The following is a 22,524-nucleotide window of genomic DNA, read 5'->3' on the forward strand; positions in this document are numbered from 1 at the left end:
TAGACAAAAAAACAAAAACCAGAAATGTATGTCTCATTTTAAGTCTGTTCCAGAATGCAACCTTCATTATGGCAGCACTGCTGTAACATATATATAAAAACAGTAGCAGTCTTTAAATCTGCACTACAGACAATCACTAGGTAAGCTCTCCCCAATGTGTCTCATACTCCACATCTGCAACACTCCTGCTCTTCCAGTCCTCTTGTGCGGTTGACATACATACCCAAATGACTAACTGAAGGAATTAGTCTTCATTTGAGACCCAAGATAAATTTCAGCCCAGATCCTCAACACATTAGAGTTAACACGAATCCACAGAAACCTATTCTTTCTTCTTTCCTTCCCTTTGCACCACAGCAGGCACACTTAAATCTCAGTGCATTTCAAAGTTTATTTTGGACTTATTTTAAAGTGATATGACACCTACACCCCATTAAGTTGTTTTCATCTTTGGGAGAGGAGAGAACAAAATTTTAAAATTCCCCATGCAACAAAACATAAGAATATCAAGGGGAAATAAATCTAAGGAAGCCCCTCTCCGCACACAGGAATATCTCCAATAAACCTATCCAGCGTCTACGCACGAAATGCTATCCAGTTGCAAAGCCAAGAGGAAGACAGCACTATATAACATGGCATAGGTGGCTCACAATGTTGTATTGTATATTTATCTGGTTGTGTTAATATACTTAATAAGATGCCATTTGCAGAAAAAAAAAAAGAGGGCACAGCTGAGAGATTCATTATGCAACTGTGCACTCAATCCTCCTGGGGCAATTTAAAAGCTACATCATTAGTTCTACTTTAAACCCTCCTTTGTATTAGGCTCAAATTATATTTTTGTTTAGCAATAAATGAATTGGCAGAAAGCGGGTGTTGTATTTCTCACCCACACTAGGTTTTAGCCTTGCCCGTCAATAGCTCAATGTAGGTGATACTACTCTGCTTTTTCTGTCTATTGCCAACTTTATTCCCCACTCTAGAACTTACAATCTATCATCTACCTGCTCTTTACTGTCAGTGGACACAGCAATGGGCAATTATAGACTTAAAAAACGCATGAAATTTGTACATCCTGTTTAAAAGATTATGTAAAGCAATTCAGAGTATTTAAGAACTTTAAATCAGCTTAAAAGCAGTTACTGTGGACAGAGCTCATGAGGCTCATTTTAAGAGTCACATTAACCTGGCAGAAAAAACCTATTTAAAATGAGTAATGTTTCTTTCACATTTCACTCACTTTCAGCATCAGAAGAAGAAGGGGGCGAAGAAAGATCACATGTATTGGCATGAGATGGCAATCATGTAATCACAACCTTAGAGATATAGCTTCTTAAGAACTAAGCAAAAGTCATTAATCTGAGCACTGGGTGAGCTATTAGAACACTGAGGTCAAAAAGGATAATTCTTCAAATGAAGCTAATTTCCTCCTTAAGAGATTTCTGAAATTTTGTAAGTAATAAAATAGTAGTGAGTAAGCAGTAAGAATGCACCAGCCTCAACAAAAGATTTAAAAAAAAAAAGAAAAGAAAAAAAAAGTTGGATGAACTCTGCCATATTTCTACCTAATCTGGGGTAAATTTGGCATTAATACTGGCCAGAAATGAGTTGCATCACCCAACGCACAGAAGAAAAGCTATGTGTTACTTGTCCCAAGTCATGCTATGTGCAAGATAGGGCCATCTGTCCATCCTTCACATATTAGCCAGACTTGGAGTCCACGCATTCTCTTCTCCTACATTCCCCCACATTCAAGAAGTGTAGAGTCACCTAACAAAGTTTTGTGTAGATGTTGGGGAGTTCAAGAAACGCCAATGACGTCTCAGCATGATGCCATATTATGCCTGAGCTAAACTCTCAGTGCTCAACTGCAAATGAAATTTGCAAATTTAATTAAATTCCAGACCCCCTGCTGGCTAATATGCTCTATGGAACCAGAGAGTTTCTCTGGATCTGCATATCATGCTAAAAACTAGGGTGACAAAAATTCATCTGCCTAAAGAACTGGAGTTGCTAGTGGGAATCTAGGTCAGCCTAATGTTATTCTTAATGTTATTACAGAAGCATTTCCTATACTGATCAGGTTGGGTTTTTTTTGTTCCCCCCCCCAGTTGTGCTTACTCCAAACAATTCTAGTCCAAATGCTCCTCAAGAACACTAAAGTTCAATAAAGCAGATAGTCAATGAAAAGTATTAACAGTTTTGATGCTTGTGGATCAGCTTTCTACTTAACTCTGTAACCCCAAAAATCTTAGACAGTACTCAGAAAACAATAATAATGCCTAATGGCACTGCACAGTATTAAGCAGCATTATGATATGATTCTGAAGTTTTTTTCCCTTCTTCATTAAGACAGGAAGATAGATGTGGGCATGAATGTTTTAAAGAACTGCTGACACCTCAGAAACTGCCATACATTCTATTTAGAAACAGCTTGCATAGTACAAGCAATCTTCTCCCTTCATCTCAGTTACAGATTTTTTATCTATATATTTTTTTTAAATCCACACAGTTCTTGGGGGCGCTTTTAAACACCGCTAGAGTTGGTCATCCATTTTGACATCACAATCATGTTCATATTACCAATTACATGTCAGAGGGTTAGAATGGGGTGGGGGAAGGATTGCAGAAGCAGATGAATTTAAGAATCTGAGCTTATTTTCATTCGAAATCTCACAATAAATGAGAGAGATACACAAAAGACAAGCCACAGCAGCAATTCTCTAAGCAGGGATATTTTAGAGCTCAACTGTAATGAATCCAGTTAGAATTGGCTGACTAACCTTTTCATTGACTCAATACACAAATGTTATATCCTGTACATTAATATACGATGATTTTACTCAAGAAATGAGATTTGTCTAACATCAGCTTCATGTCTTCACTGGCTTATTGGTGGCATCCTATGAAAGAAATGCTTAACTGACACCACAAGACTGCTTAAATTCCCCTCTCATAAAGCAGCACTCCCAAAAGCAAAACAGTCCCATCTGCAATGTCCACCAAGGAATACCATTTGACATCACTTTACGCTTCAGGAAAAGCAAGTATTGGTCTAACAACTTCAACCAATTGAGCTAATCCATATATAATGCTGAAGCAAATACAGCAGTGTAACCGAAGACACAGTTTTACAGCTGCAAGGGAAACATTGACAAGACGTTGAATGTTTTGATGCTATGGAGCACTGCAAAGAATAAAACTGTGCTGACAGCATATGTGCCCTCAGCTGACATAATAGAAGGTCAAACAAATGGAAGTTCGCGTAAAAGACAATCTTTGTGAATAAGCTATAAACAAGAGCCACTAGCCTTTTCTTCCCCAGTTCAACTCAGTCATAGTTTCAGCTACCGTTTATGGATGAAGAGAGACTGTTGCCCAAAAGTTATCCCATGATATATTATGGCAGCTGAGGGAAAAAACAGCTTTTTTTAAAGCCATATGCCTTTTCAAGGTCACAGATATATCAGTGTCACTAAACGCATTTAAGAAAAGAATTACAGCAATAAAGGGTATCTAGTGCAGGTTCTACCTCTACATTTAGAGTTCGGTACAAACCCCAATCTACTCCCAGGATATGGATTAAAGCAGAAAAAAGTCATTCGATTCACCTTTATTTTAATTTATTCACCTCCGAGCTAACGTGAAGCAAATCTGTTCTACTTAACAGGAGATTGTTTGAAGGAAATTTACTTTCTGGCCTAATTGTAGCAAAATCTTATTTAGCAAGAACTCCAATTCTAGAGATTAAACACCACAGATATCTTAAGGACACATTTTCCTAGGAGGGAGGCTGCTTGGCAGCCTCATTTAAAAACCAAAAAGGCAGCAACAAGCCACTTCTCTTGCTCCATCTTATTACTCTGATCTTTTGATGCTGTAGACAGACTTATTTCTAATTACCGAATGGGAGTAGCGAACGGTAACCAGATGCTTAACATTTCCTCATTTCAATCATGCTTCTTCTGAGAACACGTATGCTGTAGATACCTGGTATAAACGACACTTCGAGGGCTCAGAAGACAGGCAATGGAAGAGGACGCTTGTATCCTCTAGCTCATGGGTAGAAATTTAACCCAAATTGCTGAGGGGCAACAGTCCTCAGCCAATCGCTATTCAAATTAATGGCGATTTGGGGAAAGCGTGCCAACTTATGTGCAGATGTCTCAAATGGAGCATGTTGTCCACCAAGTGACTGGAAGTGACTATACTTCTTGGCCAGGTAAACGTGCTGTTCTCAAATGAAATCTGGAGAGGTCTGCCCAGGTCTTCGCTCATCTCAAGGTTTATGTTTTGCGTTAGGGTTTCGGAAGTTTTGTTTTAATGCACAGAACAAAAACACACACAAAAACCCACACAAGCAAACTTTCAAACACCTAGTAATGGCTCGGAGGACACAATTTAAGTTCCATTCTGGACGAGTCCTTATCTGAGATGCTTGGCGCTAGAAGGGGATACAAAGAGATCTGAGATGTCAGGTCACGTTTTAACAGATTGGCAGAGCTACAGTCAGAACCTCGAGTGTTCTTATGTCCACCAATACTAGTGATTGAATTCCGAGTACAAAGTGCTCACATCCACCCCAATAGAGGTATACTTAATGCCCTTGAAGGAAATCCAATCCCCTGTAACTCACTGACACAGGACTCTTCATCCTTGAAGACCATCACCCATTACTTGTGTTTCTCTAAAAGTGCAGAAATACACCTTCCATCACCATTTCCCGGCATGGCTAGAATCCGTGATAGTTAAGAGATGCGATAACCAGACTAGTATTCTAACTCTTCGGAAGGAACCTGCGTAATTCTCCATAGCATTATGCAGATATATGTGACTGACTCTGGAATCTCGAGGCAGGACGGGCACTTATTCTCCATCTGACTCACTTCATGAAGAGTCAAGGAGATCCAAGATGATCTCAGGTGATTTTTTCCTTCAGTTTTACTCCCCTGCCCCATTTGTATGGGCGCACTCAGGTTTGTTGGGGAGTGGGCTGAAAACAGTGGATGTTTAAGGAAGTTTAATACAAATCAGTTACAATGCTGAGGAATTTTGGCATGGCCTGCCAGCACCTGGAGGCAATTCCCACCAGTAACACGGATGTAGCAGCAACGCCTTGTGACCCTAACTTGGCAGCTGTGAATCTCTTCTCTATGATGAGGATCAGAAAGCTTGAGAATATGGTGGGTTTTTTTTTTGTTTTTTTTTTTAAAAAAAGATCAGGGAATGCACTTTTTGAAGAACCTGCCATCCTGGTAACTCCCTACTTCCACTTTCAGACAAGCAGACCATGCTTCGGTACTGCAAGTGCAATGGCTGTCCCTGCCTCAATATCTAGCCCTGAAACACCATTTACCTGTGACGAGTCTAGCTACACTGTAATGCCACAGAGAATAGAAGGTGAAGAAGTGTAGACCAAAACGTTTATGCAGTGGTTTAGGGATGGAAGCACAACATGTGACTCACTGTTCCAGACATCCAATAAAAACAACTGTGAAACAGAAGTTATTTTACAGTCAGGAGCGTGTTGAATTACCAAGAATTATCCTCCAGAGTTAAGGTCTAGCAATGCTCATCTGTCCCTCACAGCCAAGCTGTGGAGAGACCAGACAATATGGAAGGCAAGAGAAAGCAGTTTACACCAGTAACTTCTATTTGGGCACGCCAATCTGCACATTTTCAGAAATTCTGACACAGGGAGCCTTTGGCCAGGGGCCTGGTTAGCACTAATCAAACATTTTAGTAGCCCCTTGAAGTACATCCAGATGGCATTCCTAGGAGCAGAGGTCAACCCACCCATTACATAAGGAGGAATGTTATAATCCTATTGGACACAAAGTGTTACTTCAAAGCAAACACTCTTGACTTGCCGGTGATACAGGCCAATCTTATTCTACAATCTCCCATAACATTCATAATCAAAACTAATGAATTATAGGTTCATTCTATGAACAGACCTAGACTAGAGCCTTGTCTTTTCTGGTATCAGCAGTGGTAGCTGCTGACCTCTGAAAGTGGGTAAGAAAAAATGAGACTTATAGGCTGGCTGTGAGCTGACCTTTTAATATTGAGTAAAGATCATGCTGTATCGAACTGAAAAAACAAAACAAGACAGTGCAAAGCCCTCTCCACTGGTAATTGGCAAGGTGTTTCCCATTCTACTAAAGCAGATGAATTTGGCACATGGCAGCTGCGGGTATTAATTCAATTGCCAAATGGAGGTGTCAAAGAGATTCTTCTCATCTTCAAGATGTTGTACCTTCACATGGTAGGAACAAAGAAGGGAAATTCACTGTCACATCAGATAATCTGTACCTGAACCTTCTCAAGATTAACATTGTATTACTTGCCCACATGGTTTTAATTAACTGACTAAACAATGGAAACTTTAAAGCCAGAAAAAGCAAAGATTTCTTCAAGAGAAATAGAAGCTATGTGCTCTCTCCACCCTAAAGAGAAATCAGGTTGGTAATCTAGAACTGCAGGTTCTCAACTCAATTCCTTTCCCTGCTACCAAACAGAATATCTAAAGACAAGTGTGGTTTCAATCATGTACAGCTAAGGTCTGTTTTCCCCTCAGTATGTCCAATCAACTTCCACTGGCACTAACAGAAGCCATGGAGGATGGACATCTTATTGTCCAGAAAAAACATCCAGAAAATTATAGATAAGATGTTAGAATGGTCAAACAAGTCAAACTGCGCTCACAAATGCCATTTCCACTTATCCTGAACCAAAAGCCTGAGAAAGTTGCTTAACAGGCTACTGCTAGTATTACTGCAATAGAGAAAAGGCGCATGGCTAGAATTATTACAAATGTCCATGTGCTTTAAACCCAGAACTAACAGCGTGTCAGAACATGGCACTTCGGCTAAACTAATCTGGATGTCTTCAGTCAAGAAAACAGGCATTTCAGCAGCTACGTTTTAGTGACATAAAAGCAAGTGTTTCTACTGACGTCAGTCAATAAGCTCTTCCAGTTAAGCCTCCAGTACCTAGACAATATGCCATTTCTTCATTCCCTCTTTACAGGAGTGTAAAGATGGCATTTTGTATCTCAGTATTGAGCTCTTAATAAGACTGGTTTTGCTGTTTATGAGTTTATCTTGAGAATTCGACATTCTCAGGGAATTTCCTTCACTCAAGTTCTAGTCAAATTACAGTTTATGATTGTTAAAAATAATTGTACTTTACAAGTACAATAAGAGCTGGTCCAGCAGACATTCTGGCTTATATGCCACTACTTGCTTGAGGAGTCCCATTGAGTAACAAGTTCTGGCTATATATTACCAGACTTTCCCAGTATGCTGTGGTCCCCCAAGGCAGGCAAAATCCACATACAGCAGCAGCTGAGTGAAGGGTGGAGTTTGGACCCAGCCATGAGAGCTGGTTGTGTCCACAGCAGATGTCTAAGACAGGAAGAGAATAACCTGAGTTGCCTTATTCACGGTAGAAATCCCACATGCCCTGCCATGTGGCCTACCCACCCATTCCTAAGGATCAGAGATGTATCCACTTGTAGCTCCCGTTGGGAGTTCCCCCAGAATGGCCAGGCTTGACTATTGTATCTGACAAACCCCAAATGGAATATCAAATTCAGGCACAGCACCCATATACACACCCAGTTCAATTTACTAGATTAACTCAGACTGACTAGGATTCACCAGGGTGACCAACACCCATCTGCACCTCTTAGAAAGGTGGCCCTACTGTTTCAATTGTAAACTTGTGACTAAAACCTCATAATACTTTGTTTCCAAGGAAAACCTGCTGCATCCCTCCCACACACCCTTGTTCTCCCCACCTCTTCTGACACAAGTCTGAAGCCAGCTACACCAAAGCCACTGAGCCAGCCCTGGAAAACCTTCAAAGCAAGTTCTGCAATGGAACCTCCCATTAACCACAACAGCAGCTGTTGGCTGTAGCATGCAATTAAACTAGTTACTTTTTCAGAGCTTTACGAGATTTAAACAAGTAGGTACCACTTGTAATATCAACATTCCAGCTAAATTCTCTCCCTTGTATTGAAGGTTTCTGAACAAAGACTGTTTATTCAGTGTTGGTGGTTCTGCAACACTGGAGAATTGTATACAGTGCTCCACAAGGAAATGATTACAGAGTTTTCTGTGTAATGTCCAGTTACCCAGAAAAGATACAGATTACATGTCCAGCTTTGCTTGTATCCCTAAACCATTGCATACATGTTTACTTATGTGGCTGGAATCCAGCCAAACTGAATGCTTTAAATTTACAAAAGAAAGAAAAGGAGTACTTGTGGCACCTTAGAGACTAACAAATTTATTTGAGCATAAGCTTTCGTGAGCTACAGTCCACTTGCACATAGGACATTTACACAGGACATTTTAGAAGTCTGGTAAAAATCACATTCCTAGAAACAAAAGAAGTTGCCTAACTTTTGTATACAGTCAGAGAAAGGGAATTCTGGGACACCCTGAAACATTCTACCATATTTTGCTCAAAATGAAAAAGACATCCAAAGAATTGTAAAGACACTTTAAAAAGGTAAAATTACCAACATCTGCAAGTGTCAGCGTCAAACACTAACCAGAACAACCTGCAGACACATAATACTACCAGAAAGTTACTAGGAAAAGTCATTTTTAAATCAACAAAACAGGCTGATAAGAGCACTTAAAAAAAACACAACAGTTTGAAGAGGCAGCATGCCTGGTCTAAAACAAAAATGGATTCTGTTGGGCATGGCCTCAGACACACAAGGTCCGATCCATTTTTGGATCTAGCACTAAATCAAGCAATAGGGCAGAGACTGTCTGCATACTGCTGCCCCCATGTACCACGTTCACAAGTCTGACTTGGCCCAAAGGAAACAGCACTAAACTATCTTTATTTACTGAGTCAGTTGTTTGATGTAAAGTGTTTCTTTAATTACACAACCAAAAAAGAAAGCCAAAACACAGACAAAAGCAGCAAAAGATCAACACTAGAAACTGATGAAGACTGCTACTTGAAGAAGGAACATATCTATGCTCCATCTTAGGGGTACAATGGCCTCCCCAAAATAAAACAAGCAGCAGCAACTCTTCCTGAGTTGTATAGTTGTGTCCAATATTGTCACTGGTTAATTTAAAACTGAACTAAATTAGTGAGATGAAGGTGGTAATGACTAACCCCCCATCTCACCACAGCTTGTGTATGTAAAGCCTAGATGATTGGTATTACTCTTCCTGTCCTTCAGAAGAGGTCACAGTAATCCCCATGGATGATTAGGTTCCTAAACCTAATGACATGCATACAACCAATGCTCAATTGCCTTGAATAAGCCCATATCACAACCAAAATGGATAGCTGGGTTTTCTTTGCCAGCCTCTCCTTTGCAACTTCACTCAAGTGTTTGCATATCATGCAGAACACTCAGAGCCAGAAACTTAGTGTATTTTTTCATGCCAAGTCCTCAGTTCAGTCCCAGTGAAACACCATGGATAGTAAGATTTTTTTTTCTCCTGCTTGCAGACAAAGGCTCCTTACAATCTTGCTCCATATTTATAAGAGTCTGCTTAACCCATATTCTCAGTAGGATTGTTGACCAGTCATGTTAAATCACTGACATCTGAGCAGATCTTTTTGCTGGTCTGCTGCTTACAGGGCTTATCTATCCTGGCTAAGATGTAAAACTTAAGTCTTGACCCTTCTTGTCATTAGATATCCCACTGTATTCTCTTACAAGTATAACTGTTAACCTTGGTTTGCAGGGTTGTTGTAGCTGTATTGGTCGAAAACTATTAGAGACACAAGGTGGATGACGTAATACGTTTAATTGGACCAACTTCAGCTGGTGAAAGCTTCTCTTTCACCAATAAACGATATTACCTCACCTACCTTGTGTCTGTTATCTATGGATGTCAGACAAGATTCCAGTTTGGGCGGTTATACTCTGCCTCTCTAAATTCCCCCTGGGGCTTGAGTTGGAATGTTATTCTGTCTAAACTACCATGTAGTATATCGCTGTGCAGTGTTACACAGGTGCTCGTTCCACCCCAGGACTGCCTACAGTTCAGTACTAACTGAAGTCATTCCTGTATTCTTTTCCTATTTCACAACACACACACACACACAGCGTGAGCAAAACTTACTTAAAGGTGGGTAAAGCACTGAGACCATCAGATGAAAGGTGCTAAAGAAATACAGATTCATCATGGCATTAGACTATTTTATACCAAGTCTTACCACTGCCTAGCCCTATACCAATTACCATGCTTGACTCATTCAGCACAGCCATTACAACATGCTCCAAAGCACACCCCAATTACAAAAGACAAAGACAGTGAGATATGGCAATACCACCATAGAGTACCCTTGCCCAGCACTGCAGAAAGGAGCTATTTTAACTCTAAAGTTGGAGACAAAAAGGCACACAAAGTTATGTAATTACCACCAAACAAGTATTTACTGCTATGGCATGGATTTTCTCTCAGTACTTCCAGGAAACTTCATTATTGCTTATTAATCGCTTTTAAAAGTACTGGGGGCAGGGGGAAGGAGAAGTGAAGTGAGCAAAACATTTCTGGAATTTTAAGGAAATTTGACATAAATTCAGCCAATGCAGATAAAGTGTCTAGTGCTTTACCCCTTGCCTCAGATAATCAAACTTTTAGTGGAGATTAATGATGACCAGGCTCCAAGTAGCAAATTATCCATTCTGCAACAGTTATCGCTGCGTGTTGCTCTCCAGTCTGTCAGTGAATAATGCCCAATGTACAGGTCAGTCACATCCCTTTCAACTGAAGAACTGCAGCGTTCAGATCCCTCATTTTCATTTCTTTTCAATTGCTCCTAACACTGCTATATTTTAATTCAGATTGTTATGTCTATTAGCTGGGCTCCATTTACCAGGCTTGCCGTGTAGTAGCACGGTACGAGCCTTTCGTTTAATAAAAATGTGGTGTTTTTTTAAATGGTGATTCTAAGAGGGAGATGAGGCATTAAGAGTTTGAGATACAGAAAGAGGGAATGAGATACTGTGTATTCATAGCCACGTTAGGAAAGCGTTTTTATTTTAGCTCGAGTATTGTTTAGTGATCCAATTCTCCAGCTCCAACAACTGAACAATTCACTATGCATGAAGCTAAAACCTAACAGGTATGCACAGGAGCCCAAGCAAAGTCCATGATCACATAAAACCAGAGCCCATTTTACAATGTCATTTTTTGAAAAGGACAAAAATCCATCTGGGCAACAAAATGTCTTAAAAACCATGCACACGGTGCAGTAATTACATAAATACCTGAGCGTTTGAACATAGAGTGTTGGCCTCCACACGGATGAGAATCATGCCAAAGTGACATCTCCATTTCCCTATCCTTTTATTTAAAAAAAAAAAAAAAAAAAAAAAAAACCACACACACACACACAAAACACACACCACCAACCCCACTGTCAGCCAAAGGCACATTCCCTTCCTTTCCCACCCGCCTCTCCCAACAAGCAGGCACTTACGTCTATGGAACAGCTGAGCTAAGAGAAGGGATGGGAACACAAGTTAGCACTTCCTCCAAAACAATGCGTTTTAAAATGGCACATGCATAAAGTAACTGCCATTGTCCTAATTGGTATGCAGGCGGCACAGGATGGCGGCCTTGCTCTGGAGAGCATTCCTCGCGAAAAGAAGGTATGTCAAGTCAGAATAATGAACTGAAAAGTGACACCAGTTTTCTTCCCCCACTGCCTGACCAAGAGGGCCACTGGGGAAAACATGTACAACATACATATGAATAAAGCTCTTTGTTCAAGAGAGCTGCCTGCCTCTTATTCTCTACCTCCCCTTTCATATTAGTTAAATTCAAAAGATCCCTCAATGACTCTCTTGTTCCTCCAAAATGTCCCAGTCAAATAACGCTAGCTCCTCGTCACACAAGTCAGTCAGTGAATGAAGCCTTGTGCGTCTCCAGTGACACACTGTAAATATAAAGTGGCATTAATGAGGGATATTTTATCAAAGCCAGACGCAAGTGCAAGTCCCTCCTGTGGCTATTCAGTTCAATGCAGAAGAAATGCAACAATAGCTAGGCAGCACTTTGTAGAATACGTAGCCCAGAATACAAACTTGTCAAGCCACTGCAAAAACACTGTGCATGGTTTTGCAGAAGTTGCCCCAAATCACCCACAAAATTGTCTGCCGAGATTCCAGTGATAGCTTGAAGTTAAATCAAACAGCTTTCCTGTAAAGCAAGAGAAATTTTAGAGAGCCAGAAAGAGAAAGGCTTGGGCAAACCCATTTTAGCTGGGTTAAATTAACATCCATTTAATCCAAAACAACCACCATGGGAAAAAGCATCTAGTCTGAATGAAAAACATTTCATGTTAAAATGAGTTCTTCAGTGTAACAAGGCTCCCATTACCCACAACAGAAAAGAAAATGGAAGCACGCAAGTTCTACTTCGATACCAACAGGTTTTCGACTCTTCACTACAGACTTTCTGGCTTCCCAGTTCATCATCAGGGTATCCTTTCTGAGGCTGCACTGACAGAAGCCTGCCTTTGCAGCATATGGCCCAGACTTACTTAGCACTTTCAATGACAACAATTCTATGAACGAAGAATTATAGAAAAAACACACAGAAACCAATTACTTTTCAATGTGAACACTACTTGATAGCCATACACAAGAGCAAGAAGCTGCTTCCATGGTAACCACTAACAGAATTTTCATGTCGCTTCGCCATGCGCTGTCAAGCCCACAATTCCTTCTTTATTAGTCACTATATCCATATATCTATCTATCTATCTATATCCATCCCTCCCCTGCTAAGAACAGGGATTTCAGATAGCAAAATATTTATAAATAAAGCAGTTACTACTTTCGCCATTCACTCAACAAGAAGGCTTAGCAGTCAGATGTAGCCCATTACTTTACTCTCCATAAGCAACCCTAAAGATTTATCATTTTTGGTCTAAAGGAAATATCTGTGCTCAACAGTCTCTTCAGCAGCCAATGTATTGTTGCCTCTATTATTCACCAGTTTCAGATCCTCATGTGCACCCAGATGTTAACAACACAGGGTCTTTCACAATGCAGTAGTTCAAAAATGTTCTTTCAGGAATATTTTATTAAGATCAAAACTTGGACATCACAAAGAAGAAACTTCGAACAAATCCAGGTTTGCCAAACCAATTTATCTACCAACCCATACATTAAAGATTTAGTGATTCACACAAAGCTTTCAGTGCAAGAAAAATGAGACCAAAAAAAAAAAAAATCTCATTTTGTGTACCCGATACACATTTAGTCTATAAAATAAATGGCTTGGAGGAAATAGAGCACCTTTTAAAAATGCTTTACATAGAATAATCCTCTCAAGGGCTTGACCTAGCACATTACAATTTACTCAGCTGCATGCTATTTACATAATTGTGAAAATACCAAAAAAAACCCAAAACAGAGAGAGAAATGCCAGAAGACTTTCACAGCAGTCAAAGAACAACCTTCAGGCCACACAGTACAGCGAAGCATTCTTTCTGATACGCTTTTATTTATTTTTTTGGCTACTTGTTGCTGCTGTTGTAACTGATCATCGGTTCTCTGCACAAGGGATGTTCAATCTGATCTATTCCATGCATGTGTTTATTTAGGGAGGTATGGGTGGAAAGAAACCGGCAAACAGCATTATCTGAAGCATTGCAAATAGTGATCTGACGGTGAAGTGATTTGTCTCTCTCCCTTTTGTTATTGAAAGCAAATACTGCCCTCTTCATTTCCAATCTTGCCAACACTCACAGGCGCTGCTGTTGGGAGAGAAAAATGTTTGCAATAGAGAGGGAAGGAAATAAAATCCCCTTCTATTTACAACACGGAGCTAGCCCTGTAACAACAGAGCTGGGAAAGGAGAGCTGAGACTCCCAACACTTGACCTGAACGAGTCCTTCCAATCTCCACATCCCGGCAAGGTTTAGAGAAGCAGGAGGGCTGCACGGGAGGCTGCAAGCCCAGGAGGCGGCAGAGCGGCTGGATTCAAAACACTGGTAAGGGCTGAGATTTCTAAGTTCCCCACAATCGCTGCCTGCCCCCCGCCCTGCTTGGCCGAAGGAGAGGAAACGGGGAGAAGAAACCTGCCCTCCCCCCCCAAACCCCAGCCCGGCTGCTGAAGGGAGAAGCCCAATGAGTCCGGCCCTGGGGGAACACCAGGAGCCGGAGCCAAGTCACGGGGGGCAACTTCTGCTTCGCAAGGCCAGGCCGAGGGGGGCTGCGGCCACCCCGAGCGGCCCCAAGGGGGGCGGGGGGGCAGAGCCGGGCCGAGGGCTGTAGGGGGGGATTGGGGGACGCTGCAGGGGTCCAGAACTATAAGGGGGTGGAGAAGGGAAGCTATAGGGGATGGAAGGGGAGCTATGGGGCGCTATAGGGGGCAGGGTGAGGTTCTTGGGGGGCAGCGGGGAGCCCCCCCTCCCTACCTCTGGGGATGAGCGCGGCGGCGGCGAGCAGCAGCAGCGGCAGCGGCAGCGGCAGCGGGAGGATGCCGGGGGCGCCGCCGCCGCCGCCGCCGCGCCCGGAGCAGCCGCTGGGCTCGGTCCGACTCGCCATGTCCGGGCACCTGCTTCGCTCTGGCCGCGCCGCCCGCGCCCAGCGATCCAGCGCCCGCTAATGAGATGCGCCGACGTCACCGCGGGGCGGGGCGGCCGGGAGTCCCGCCCCTCTCGCCACCTGCGCCTGGGATGCTAATGAGCCCAGCCGGGGCCCCGCCCCGCGGTAAGGGAGCGGGGGTAAAGTCTCAGCTCCGGCAAGGGGCGCATCGGCGGGGGGAGCCAGCTGCCACACGTCTCCCCAACCCCCTCCTCACCCCTCTGCCCTACCACCCTCTGCACCCCAACGCTGCAGCTCCCTCCCCCCGCCCCCGCCAGGGCTGCAGCCCCTGCCCCCAGATCCACCTGGTGCATCCCCCACCTCCCTCCCTGACTGCACACCCCCCCTCAGCTCCCCCCAAAACGCTGCAGCCCAGAGCTGCCTGCCTCCCCCACCCCCCCTCTAGGTCCTCCCCCTCCAGAATACTCTTTCTAAACCACCTCCACTATTCCCACACGTGTGTATATCAATCTCCCCTCTGCTTTTTCCACCAAATGCATCCGATGAAGTGAGCTGTAGCTCACGAAAGCTTATGCTCTAATAAATTTGTTAGTCTCTAAGGTGCCACAAGTCCTTTTCTTATTCCCACACGTGTCATCTTGGTGCTAAACCTACCCCCTGCACCCCAACCCATCTTACTTTCTCTAATGTACCATTCTAGGGCTCTCTCCCCACTCTTCATAAGCAATGTAACTGCTCACCCCACACACACAGTTTCAGAGGAGCAGCCCTGTGAGTTTGTCTTCCCAAAAAGAAAAGGAGGACGTGTGGCACCTTAGAGACTAAAATTTGAGCATAAGCTTTTGTGAGCTACAGCTCACTTCCCTAAAGCAAGTAAGCTTTGATAGCTTTAGCACTAGGTGGATACTATCTGAGGCAGGTTTCAGAGTAGCAGCTGTCTTAGTCTCTAAGGTGCCACAAGTCCTCCTTTTCTTTTTGCGGATACAGACTAACAAATTTATTAGAGCATAAGCTTTCGTGAGCTACAGCTCACTTCATCGGATGCATCCTATCTTATTTTATCTGAGGCAGGTAACTGACAGGCAGTGACTTGGTACTAATCACCTTCACAGTTCATGCATCTGTATGCTTCTTTGCACTTCTGCTAAGTCAGCCTTAGCGCATTTCCTCATCAGAGCAACCCACTTTAGTTAGAATCACTCAAGTCACATCCAGAGGGGACATACTTGCATTGGATTTAAAACTGGATTAAAGTTACAGGTGCAAAAGTAAACCAACATATCAGTGTAAAATACAAGCCATTTTTGAAGTCGCTGTAATAGTATCCACAAAAGTTTTGCCAATTTATCTAAATATGTTTTAAAAAAACCCACACACTTTGAGGCCTTGGCTACATGGGGAAGTATATCCCTTATAATAGTCTGATTTCCCATAGGACTTTTTTCAGTTTAGTTTAACCCCCTTCCCCCAATTAACGTAAACTAAACTGAAAAAAAGCCACACTTAACCTGGAATAAGAGTGTCTAAATGGGGGATTATACCTAAAGGCAAAAATGCTCAGACTTTGTCAGGTAAAAATGTAGATTTATCTACACCAAAAATGTTACACAAATAAGGTGTTTGGAGTGGTGTTGTACCATAACACTTTTTAATTCAAAGTGTTTTAAAGATCCCTTTCCTTTTATCAAACCAATTAGAAGTGGTCAAGATCAAAATGGACCATTTAGACTGTCAAGACAAAATATTTTGTTTATAAACTGCCAGTGAACCAAAAGATCTGGTATTTGCACAGCTCTAGTTATACTAGTGTAATTTACTGGTTTAAATTCACACCTTAAGTTACAATGAAGAAACTTTCCCATGTAGGCAAAGCCTTAGTTAAACTGGTTCAATATTGTGTGCGCACAAGCCTATTGGTAAATGGGACATGGGAAGGTTCGCACATATTCTGTGCTAACCACAAGCCCCACAATTCTTTTACATCCCCCCTGGAATTCAGCAGCAGGCATTACTGACTATGGACCAATAGGCTGCGATAGCATTAGCAGCAAGCAACACTGGTGTATGTGGCAATGGCTAAGTCCTTTATGACTAAACACCCAATTTGTTCAGTGTACTACTGCTTGCTATGGAAAGCAGAATTTAGCAGTGAATTGCATGGATTATCCAATGGGGATTTTAGGATGTTACAATTTACTGTCACAACATTTACATTCAGGGTGTGGTTGCCAGAGATTTGTTTTGTTTTATGAGCCAAACAAATCCTTTAAGTACACAAAAGAAGAAACATTAAAACTCCCCTCTCCTGCTCCCCCCCAAAAAAGTGTATCTTTTTAAACAATGTCTTAGTGCCTGTTTGTATACAGTCTTTTAAAAGAAAACCCCCTGTGTTACCAGTCTCAGATGGTATCAAATGTTGCTTTTAGAGTAAAAAGAATGATTTAGGCAGAAGCTGTCTGGTTCCACCATTGAAATCTGATCCTATTGTTTAAGGCAAAATAAGAAAGGCGGGGGGATGACACAGAAAGGAGGAAAACGCATAGCTCAGATAAGAAAATGCACCTTCCATCTCTAATGTCAGCAGTTCAGTTGCTAAGAAAAATCAGACATAGCATATGGCTATGACTGATGAATCTGTCCATGATTCATAGTTGAGAGAGTAGAATTCATGTTAAGAATGAATTTAAGAAATAGTAAGGGGAAACTGTACAAAAATGTAAATCTTGCTGTTTTAAAGACAGATTGAGCTTGACTCTGTATAACATTTCTAGCCAAGGACAACTGACATGCAAACCAAGATCCAGTCATATTGACCCTTTCGGCTTACTAAAGGGGCAAGAAAGATCTGAAGAGAATTTGCAATGCTGGATTTTTAAGACTGACAGGAGATGTTAGTTGATAGAAGGGAGGCCAGCTACTGAACAGTGGGCAAATGCCATCACACTTTACCAGGCTGGTGCACCTGATTACAAATTACATTGCTCATGAAACCACCACCAGGACGGCCAATGTGACCATGAGCTCTCCCACATATCTGACATCAATGAAGGGGCACAAATTATAAAGGATTTGGATCTGATGGGGGAGGAAAGAGAGGCCTGGTCTTCACTGGAAAAGAAAGGTGCATTTTTAAACAAGAACTGGTATGCATTAGTCCCAGAATGGAGATAGAGGCCATTGTAGTTTTAATACATTTGCTGGTCAACTTGAAGCCTAGACTCCCTGCAGGGAAGAGACCACCACAACACAAGAAGCCAAAGATCTATCCTTCACTGGCAGTGCTTTCCAGGAGTCCTTGGAGAACACACCCTCTAGACATGTAAGGCTATTTTAATACAACTAACCCAAGCTGCTAAACTCTTGGTGAATTTCTGGTTTATTCTGAAAGGTCTGCACAACATACCTACTATGCTTTTCCCCTCTTTTGATTTGGTCTTTCAGCTCAGGTGTCTTGGAGTCTCAGACTGTTTTGAGGTAGTAAGACAAACCTGCTGGCCTCTGGTGAGAGGCAGTCTGGGGGAGAAAAAAAAAAAAAAAAGACATGACCGGCCCTGGAATACCACACTGAAATGTCACTCCGATATTGGCTGCAATCAGTTGAGACACAGGGAAAGCCTGGGGACTACAAGCAACAGTAAGAAGTGTCAGAGGTTACAACATCCGACAAAGTGAGCTGTAGCTCATGAAAGCTTATGCTCAAATAAATTTGTTAGTCTCTAAGGTGCCACAAGTACTCCTTTTCTTTTTGCGAATACAGACTAACACAGCTGCTACTCTGAAACCTGTCAACATCCATTTAGCCACTCTGGGACCTGGCGAGCTTCCACTGAAATCAAGCTGGACCCTCTGGTCACAGTAGTGTTACACAGGTAGATTTGTTCTGGTTGGCTAATCTGGACTCTTATTAGAAAGAAGGCAAAAACAGGAAAGGGGTAGTAAAAAACGATGGAGTAGGAAACTGACTATGGAGGAGGTAATAGAAGCAACCTTAGGTTCACAATTTAGGAGTTGCTCAGAACTGCTCATTACGGTCATCTGTCTCTCTCGCTCTTTCTCCCTAGATGTATTTTATGATCAAAACAAAGGCAGCCCAGGAGTAAGATGATGCAATTGAGACCATGAGGCCAATGCTGTTAAATGGTCCAAGTTAATAGGTGTATGTTTCCCCACTAAAGAAACACAGAAGATGGGTGGCAACTTAGTCCCACTGCAATACACCAATCAAAACAAGTATTGACCGTCCACATAGGTGTATTTCCAATCTTAGCAGGTTGGTTTGTTCTTGTAATGATTCTACCACCTCACCAGGAGCCCTCAAAGCCCATAAGTCAACAGCTGTTTAGTTCAGATAGAACAGTCAAAGGAATGATGCAAATGAGTTTAAGTTCTCTTTCAAACAAACTTCTCACCCCTCCATCCAACTGCTCCCTGAAGAGACTCACAAGCTAAAGTAACCTACCACCTTTCTACTCTTTGGCCAACGTAAGGTACAAGCCAAGGGTAGGAGTCAGTTTGTGGGCATGAGGATGGGTCTCCCAAGGGGGTGCCATGCATCCCCAGTTCTTTTCAATTTCTGCAAGTTTGACATCAGTGCATTATTATATGGAACAGAGTTCTCTCCTCTGCTCTTTTAGCCATGAAGTGGGGTGCCATTATCTCTGGACAGGCACCATCTGTCCACCCCATTTCCTTGTTTTTCTGGATTGACAGTCAATGGGAGATGGGTGTCGAAGAGCTGGTAACTTACCTTTCTATTGATTTTGCCATCTGTGCAATAATTTTTACGGGTCTTAATTGTCTCAATTGACTTGAGCCACCCTTCCTCCCTCTTCAAAACAGACTGGCTCCAGAGAATTGCTCCTCCAGACTGCTAAGCTGTGCCTTAATAAATTTTATTCAATCCATCATCTTGGCTAACTAGTAGGTGTCTCTTCCATTGGAAAGAAGAACTTAATGTCTCTCATTATTCCTTAAATATTATGGTTTCAAGCATGCCTTAACAGAAAGGGGATGCCAAATATTTCCAACATTCTTAATTAGGTTATTTGAAGCAATGCTACAGCAAATGAGTTGTTACTTTAGCTTTACCATTCTGTCACCTTTTGCAGAGTCTAAACTTACAACTGCTCAGGGCAAATGTTGCCTCACACTGTAGGTTTAGAAAAAACTACCTGTTCCGACTGAATTGCTTCTAGCGTGGATTCAGAAAAGCATTATCCGTGCAAACACAGGACTCTTCCCATACTCCAACTCCTTCAAACTGGGAGCATTCATACCCACAACTAGCCTCTGAGCAAATCAGCCCCCCTTTCTCCTCCTTTAGATCTGTGCTCCTCTCACTTCTGTTGGAAGAGCACCATCTTTTTGCCTGACAGATTTTACAAATTGGCAGTAAAACATGTTGCTCCCTGCACAACAATTGCCCTGTTTCACAAGACGCACACAATGTTAAGGTTGCTAGGGTCATTGCAACTATGTGGCTAAACCAGATTTATCCTTAGATTAAGAGGGAGGCACTTGTCTTAGTCTAGGACACAGTATATTGTTCATCTCCAGAAGGACTTTCATGCTGGTAAAAAAATCTGGTCTGAAAGACACTGCATATAAACTCAATTTGCCTCAGTATGATTAGGTACCGGACTATCTTGATTGTCTATTTTTAATTACTTATTTTATTCCCTTCCATAAGATATTGTACATTATGACCCACTGCTGCTCAAGCAACAAATTGAAGGATGACCCATATTAAGTGTAAAGGTTTATAATAATTTAAGTATTCATGGGATGCAGAATAATAAGATGTAGGAAAAGCGATTTGCATAATAAATATCAATATCACAACAGCTAAAACAAACCATGACAAATTATCTGCTGCTAAGTGACCAAGAGATTATAGGTTTCAGAGTAGCAGCCGTGTTAGTCTGTATTCGCAAAAAGAAAAGGAGTACCCGTGGCACCTTAGAGACTAACAAATTTTGTTAGTCTCTAAGGTGCCACGGGTACTCCTTTTCTTCAAGAGATTATAGAATACAAATCGCAAATCCTGAATTTTAGGAAATGATTTCCTTAACCGTGTGTGTTTCTTCTAGCAAAACACAAAAAGGGAGTCAAGATGTACTAAGGAGAGTGGCTAGGTTCCTGTTGGAAATATCCTAATGCATTCCCATTATGCATTAACTTTCATGGTAGAGGAAATAGTTTTCCTCTTGAAACTAAAGTTTAACCTCATTATTGGTCACAGTGAGTTAGCAGTTTTGATCTTTAAGCATGAACCCCACTGGCAGTGATTAAAAGCTATTTTATATTTGAGAGGGCTCAGGTTACAGGCAGCTAGCAACAGAAGCTAGCTAAAAAATGGGAGGGGAGAAGGAGAACAGGCTGATAAAGATTGACCTGACCACCACATCTACAGATATTTTTTAACATTACAAGGCCACTCCCAAAGTCTCCCATTCAAATTGGGATTCAGCGATCATCAGGTTTCTCAGTCTAGTTATGGCCTTCCCTTCCCCCTCCCCGCCCAATACAGATGCAGTCGGGAGGTCATGGGGACCCGGGAGATGTTGGGTCTGTTTCTAAATTCCTCCAGTAGAGAAATGGAGGACAGGAGTTAGGGTATTCTTAAGCCATTTTTGTTCTCAGTTTTCTTGAGCCATCCAGGATCCTGCTCAGCACACAGCGCATGTTGGAGCAACCTATGAGCCTGGGGAAGCAGCAAATAGCCATAGTGCAATGCATTCTGACCATGTTTCCAATCTGTTCTTGATGGCGAGGGCTGGGACCACAACTAGTGTACAGTCCTTCTCCCCCAGTCAGCTCTCCACTGGCTGGAGATTCACAGCATACTCTCCACTGGCTGGAGATTCACAGTAAGCCTTCTGCTTACTCAAAGGTCCTTGACGCTGCTGGAGTGGCAAAGAAGGGCCCCAAAGTAACCAAGAATCAAAATCCTCTGAATCTAGTAATGGCTCACCTCTCCTATTGCAAAGTATTGGTAGGTGGGAACATTTTAAGGCTGCGTATGGGCTGCAGTTTCATAACATTTATAACTGGGGAACATCAGTAGAAATCCACTCAAGTGTGATAGGATAATTCCCAGACTTGAAGATGATCTAGATCACATATGGAATATGTGAAATGTGCCTAGTTTCTATAGCTACTTAATAAAAGTTATGAGCACGAGGAATTTCTTGACAGTAGCACTTTTTTTTTTAATGCCACTGGCAAACAAATGTTCAAAATGGGAATTTTTTTTCCTATTTCAGTTTAGCTAATTTCAAGTACCAGATGGTGTTTTTGCAGTTTATAACCGATAATCAATTGTTTGTTAATGCATTTTTAAAGCAAAAACAGAAATAAACTTAAAAATGAGAATTCCAATCTGACATACTTGAGCTGGAGAAAATGCCAAAGTCAAAAGTGTGTATTTTTTTTTCTGTATATGCACGTCTCGCAAAGTGGAAAGGCAAATGTATATACTGCTCTCCCTCATGCAAACTAAAGAGTAAACCTATTTAACAAACAATACATGTCACTTAGAGCAACTATAATGACATGGGAAGGATTCACATTCAGGTATTTAGATGAACAGCGAGCACTGTGTGACCTCTCTCAGGTTACAGACCAATCTAGCTCCTATTTGAGAGGTTGTCTTTCTATTTACTTTAATGGACCTTTTTGACATTCAGATCTAACCACTAGATGATAGTACAAGATATATACACAAGTTCACAGTTGGTATGTCTATGCCTTAGATACTTTCACTAATTTTGTATAGAGCCTACTCATTCTAAAAAGAATATTTGCAAGGCTCTACAATGAGAATTTTTGTTTATTTAACTACTTCTAAAGAGCCAATAGCAAGAAATTGTGTTTTTATAAGCTCTGTAAAAATAGCGGTCCCCACTTTTAAGTTTCTTGATGGATAAACTACACAACCTAAAATGTATGAAATCCAGAGGAATTTCTCC

The 22,524-nt window shown here is 41.8% G+C and overlaps 1 protein-coding gene across 5 annotated transcripts in view; it reads right to left on the minus strand.

The window, feature by feature from the left end:
* CADM1 (cell adhesion molecule 1) overlaps positions 1–14,666 on the minus strand; it is a 291,800-nt gene extending 277,134 nt beyond the window's left edge. For 2 of the 5 annotated variants that reach the window (XM_038380886.2, XM_038380878.2), the window contains exon 1: positions 14,425–14,623. In XM_038380886.2, the coding sequence (XP_038236814.1) occupies positions 14,425–14,554 (130 nt within the window). In that variant the 5' untranslated portion in view covers positions 14,555–14,623. Of the gene's footprint in view, positions 1–14,424 lie in introns of all 5 variants that reach the window. The other 3 variants (XM_038380879.2, XM_038380880.2, XM_038380883.2) reach the window with 3 other exon arrangements.
* Between the last annotated feature and the right edge of the window lie 7,858 nt (positions 14,667–22,524).

Source organism: Dermochelys coriacea, chromosome 22 (assembly GCF_009764565.3).
Source record: "Dermochelys coriacea isolate rDerCor1 chromosome 22, rDerCor1.pri.v4, whole genome shotgun sequence".
Classification (NCBI taxonomy): Eukaryota; Metazoa; Chordata; order Testudines; family Dermochelyidae; genus Dermochelys; species Dermochelys coriacea.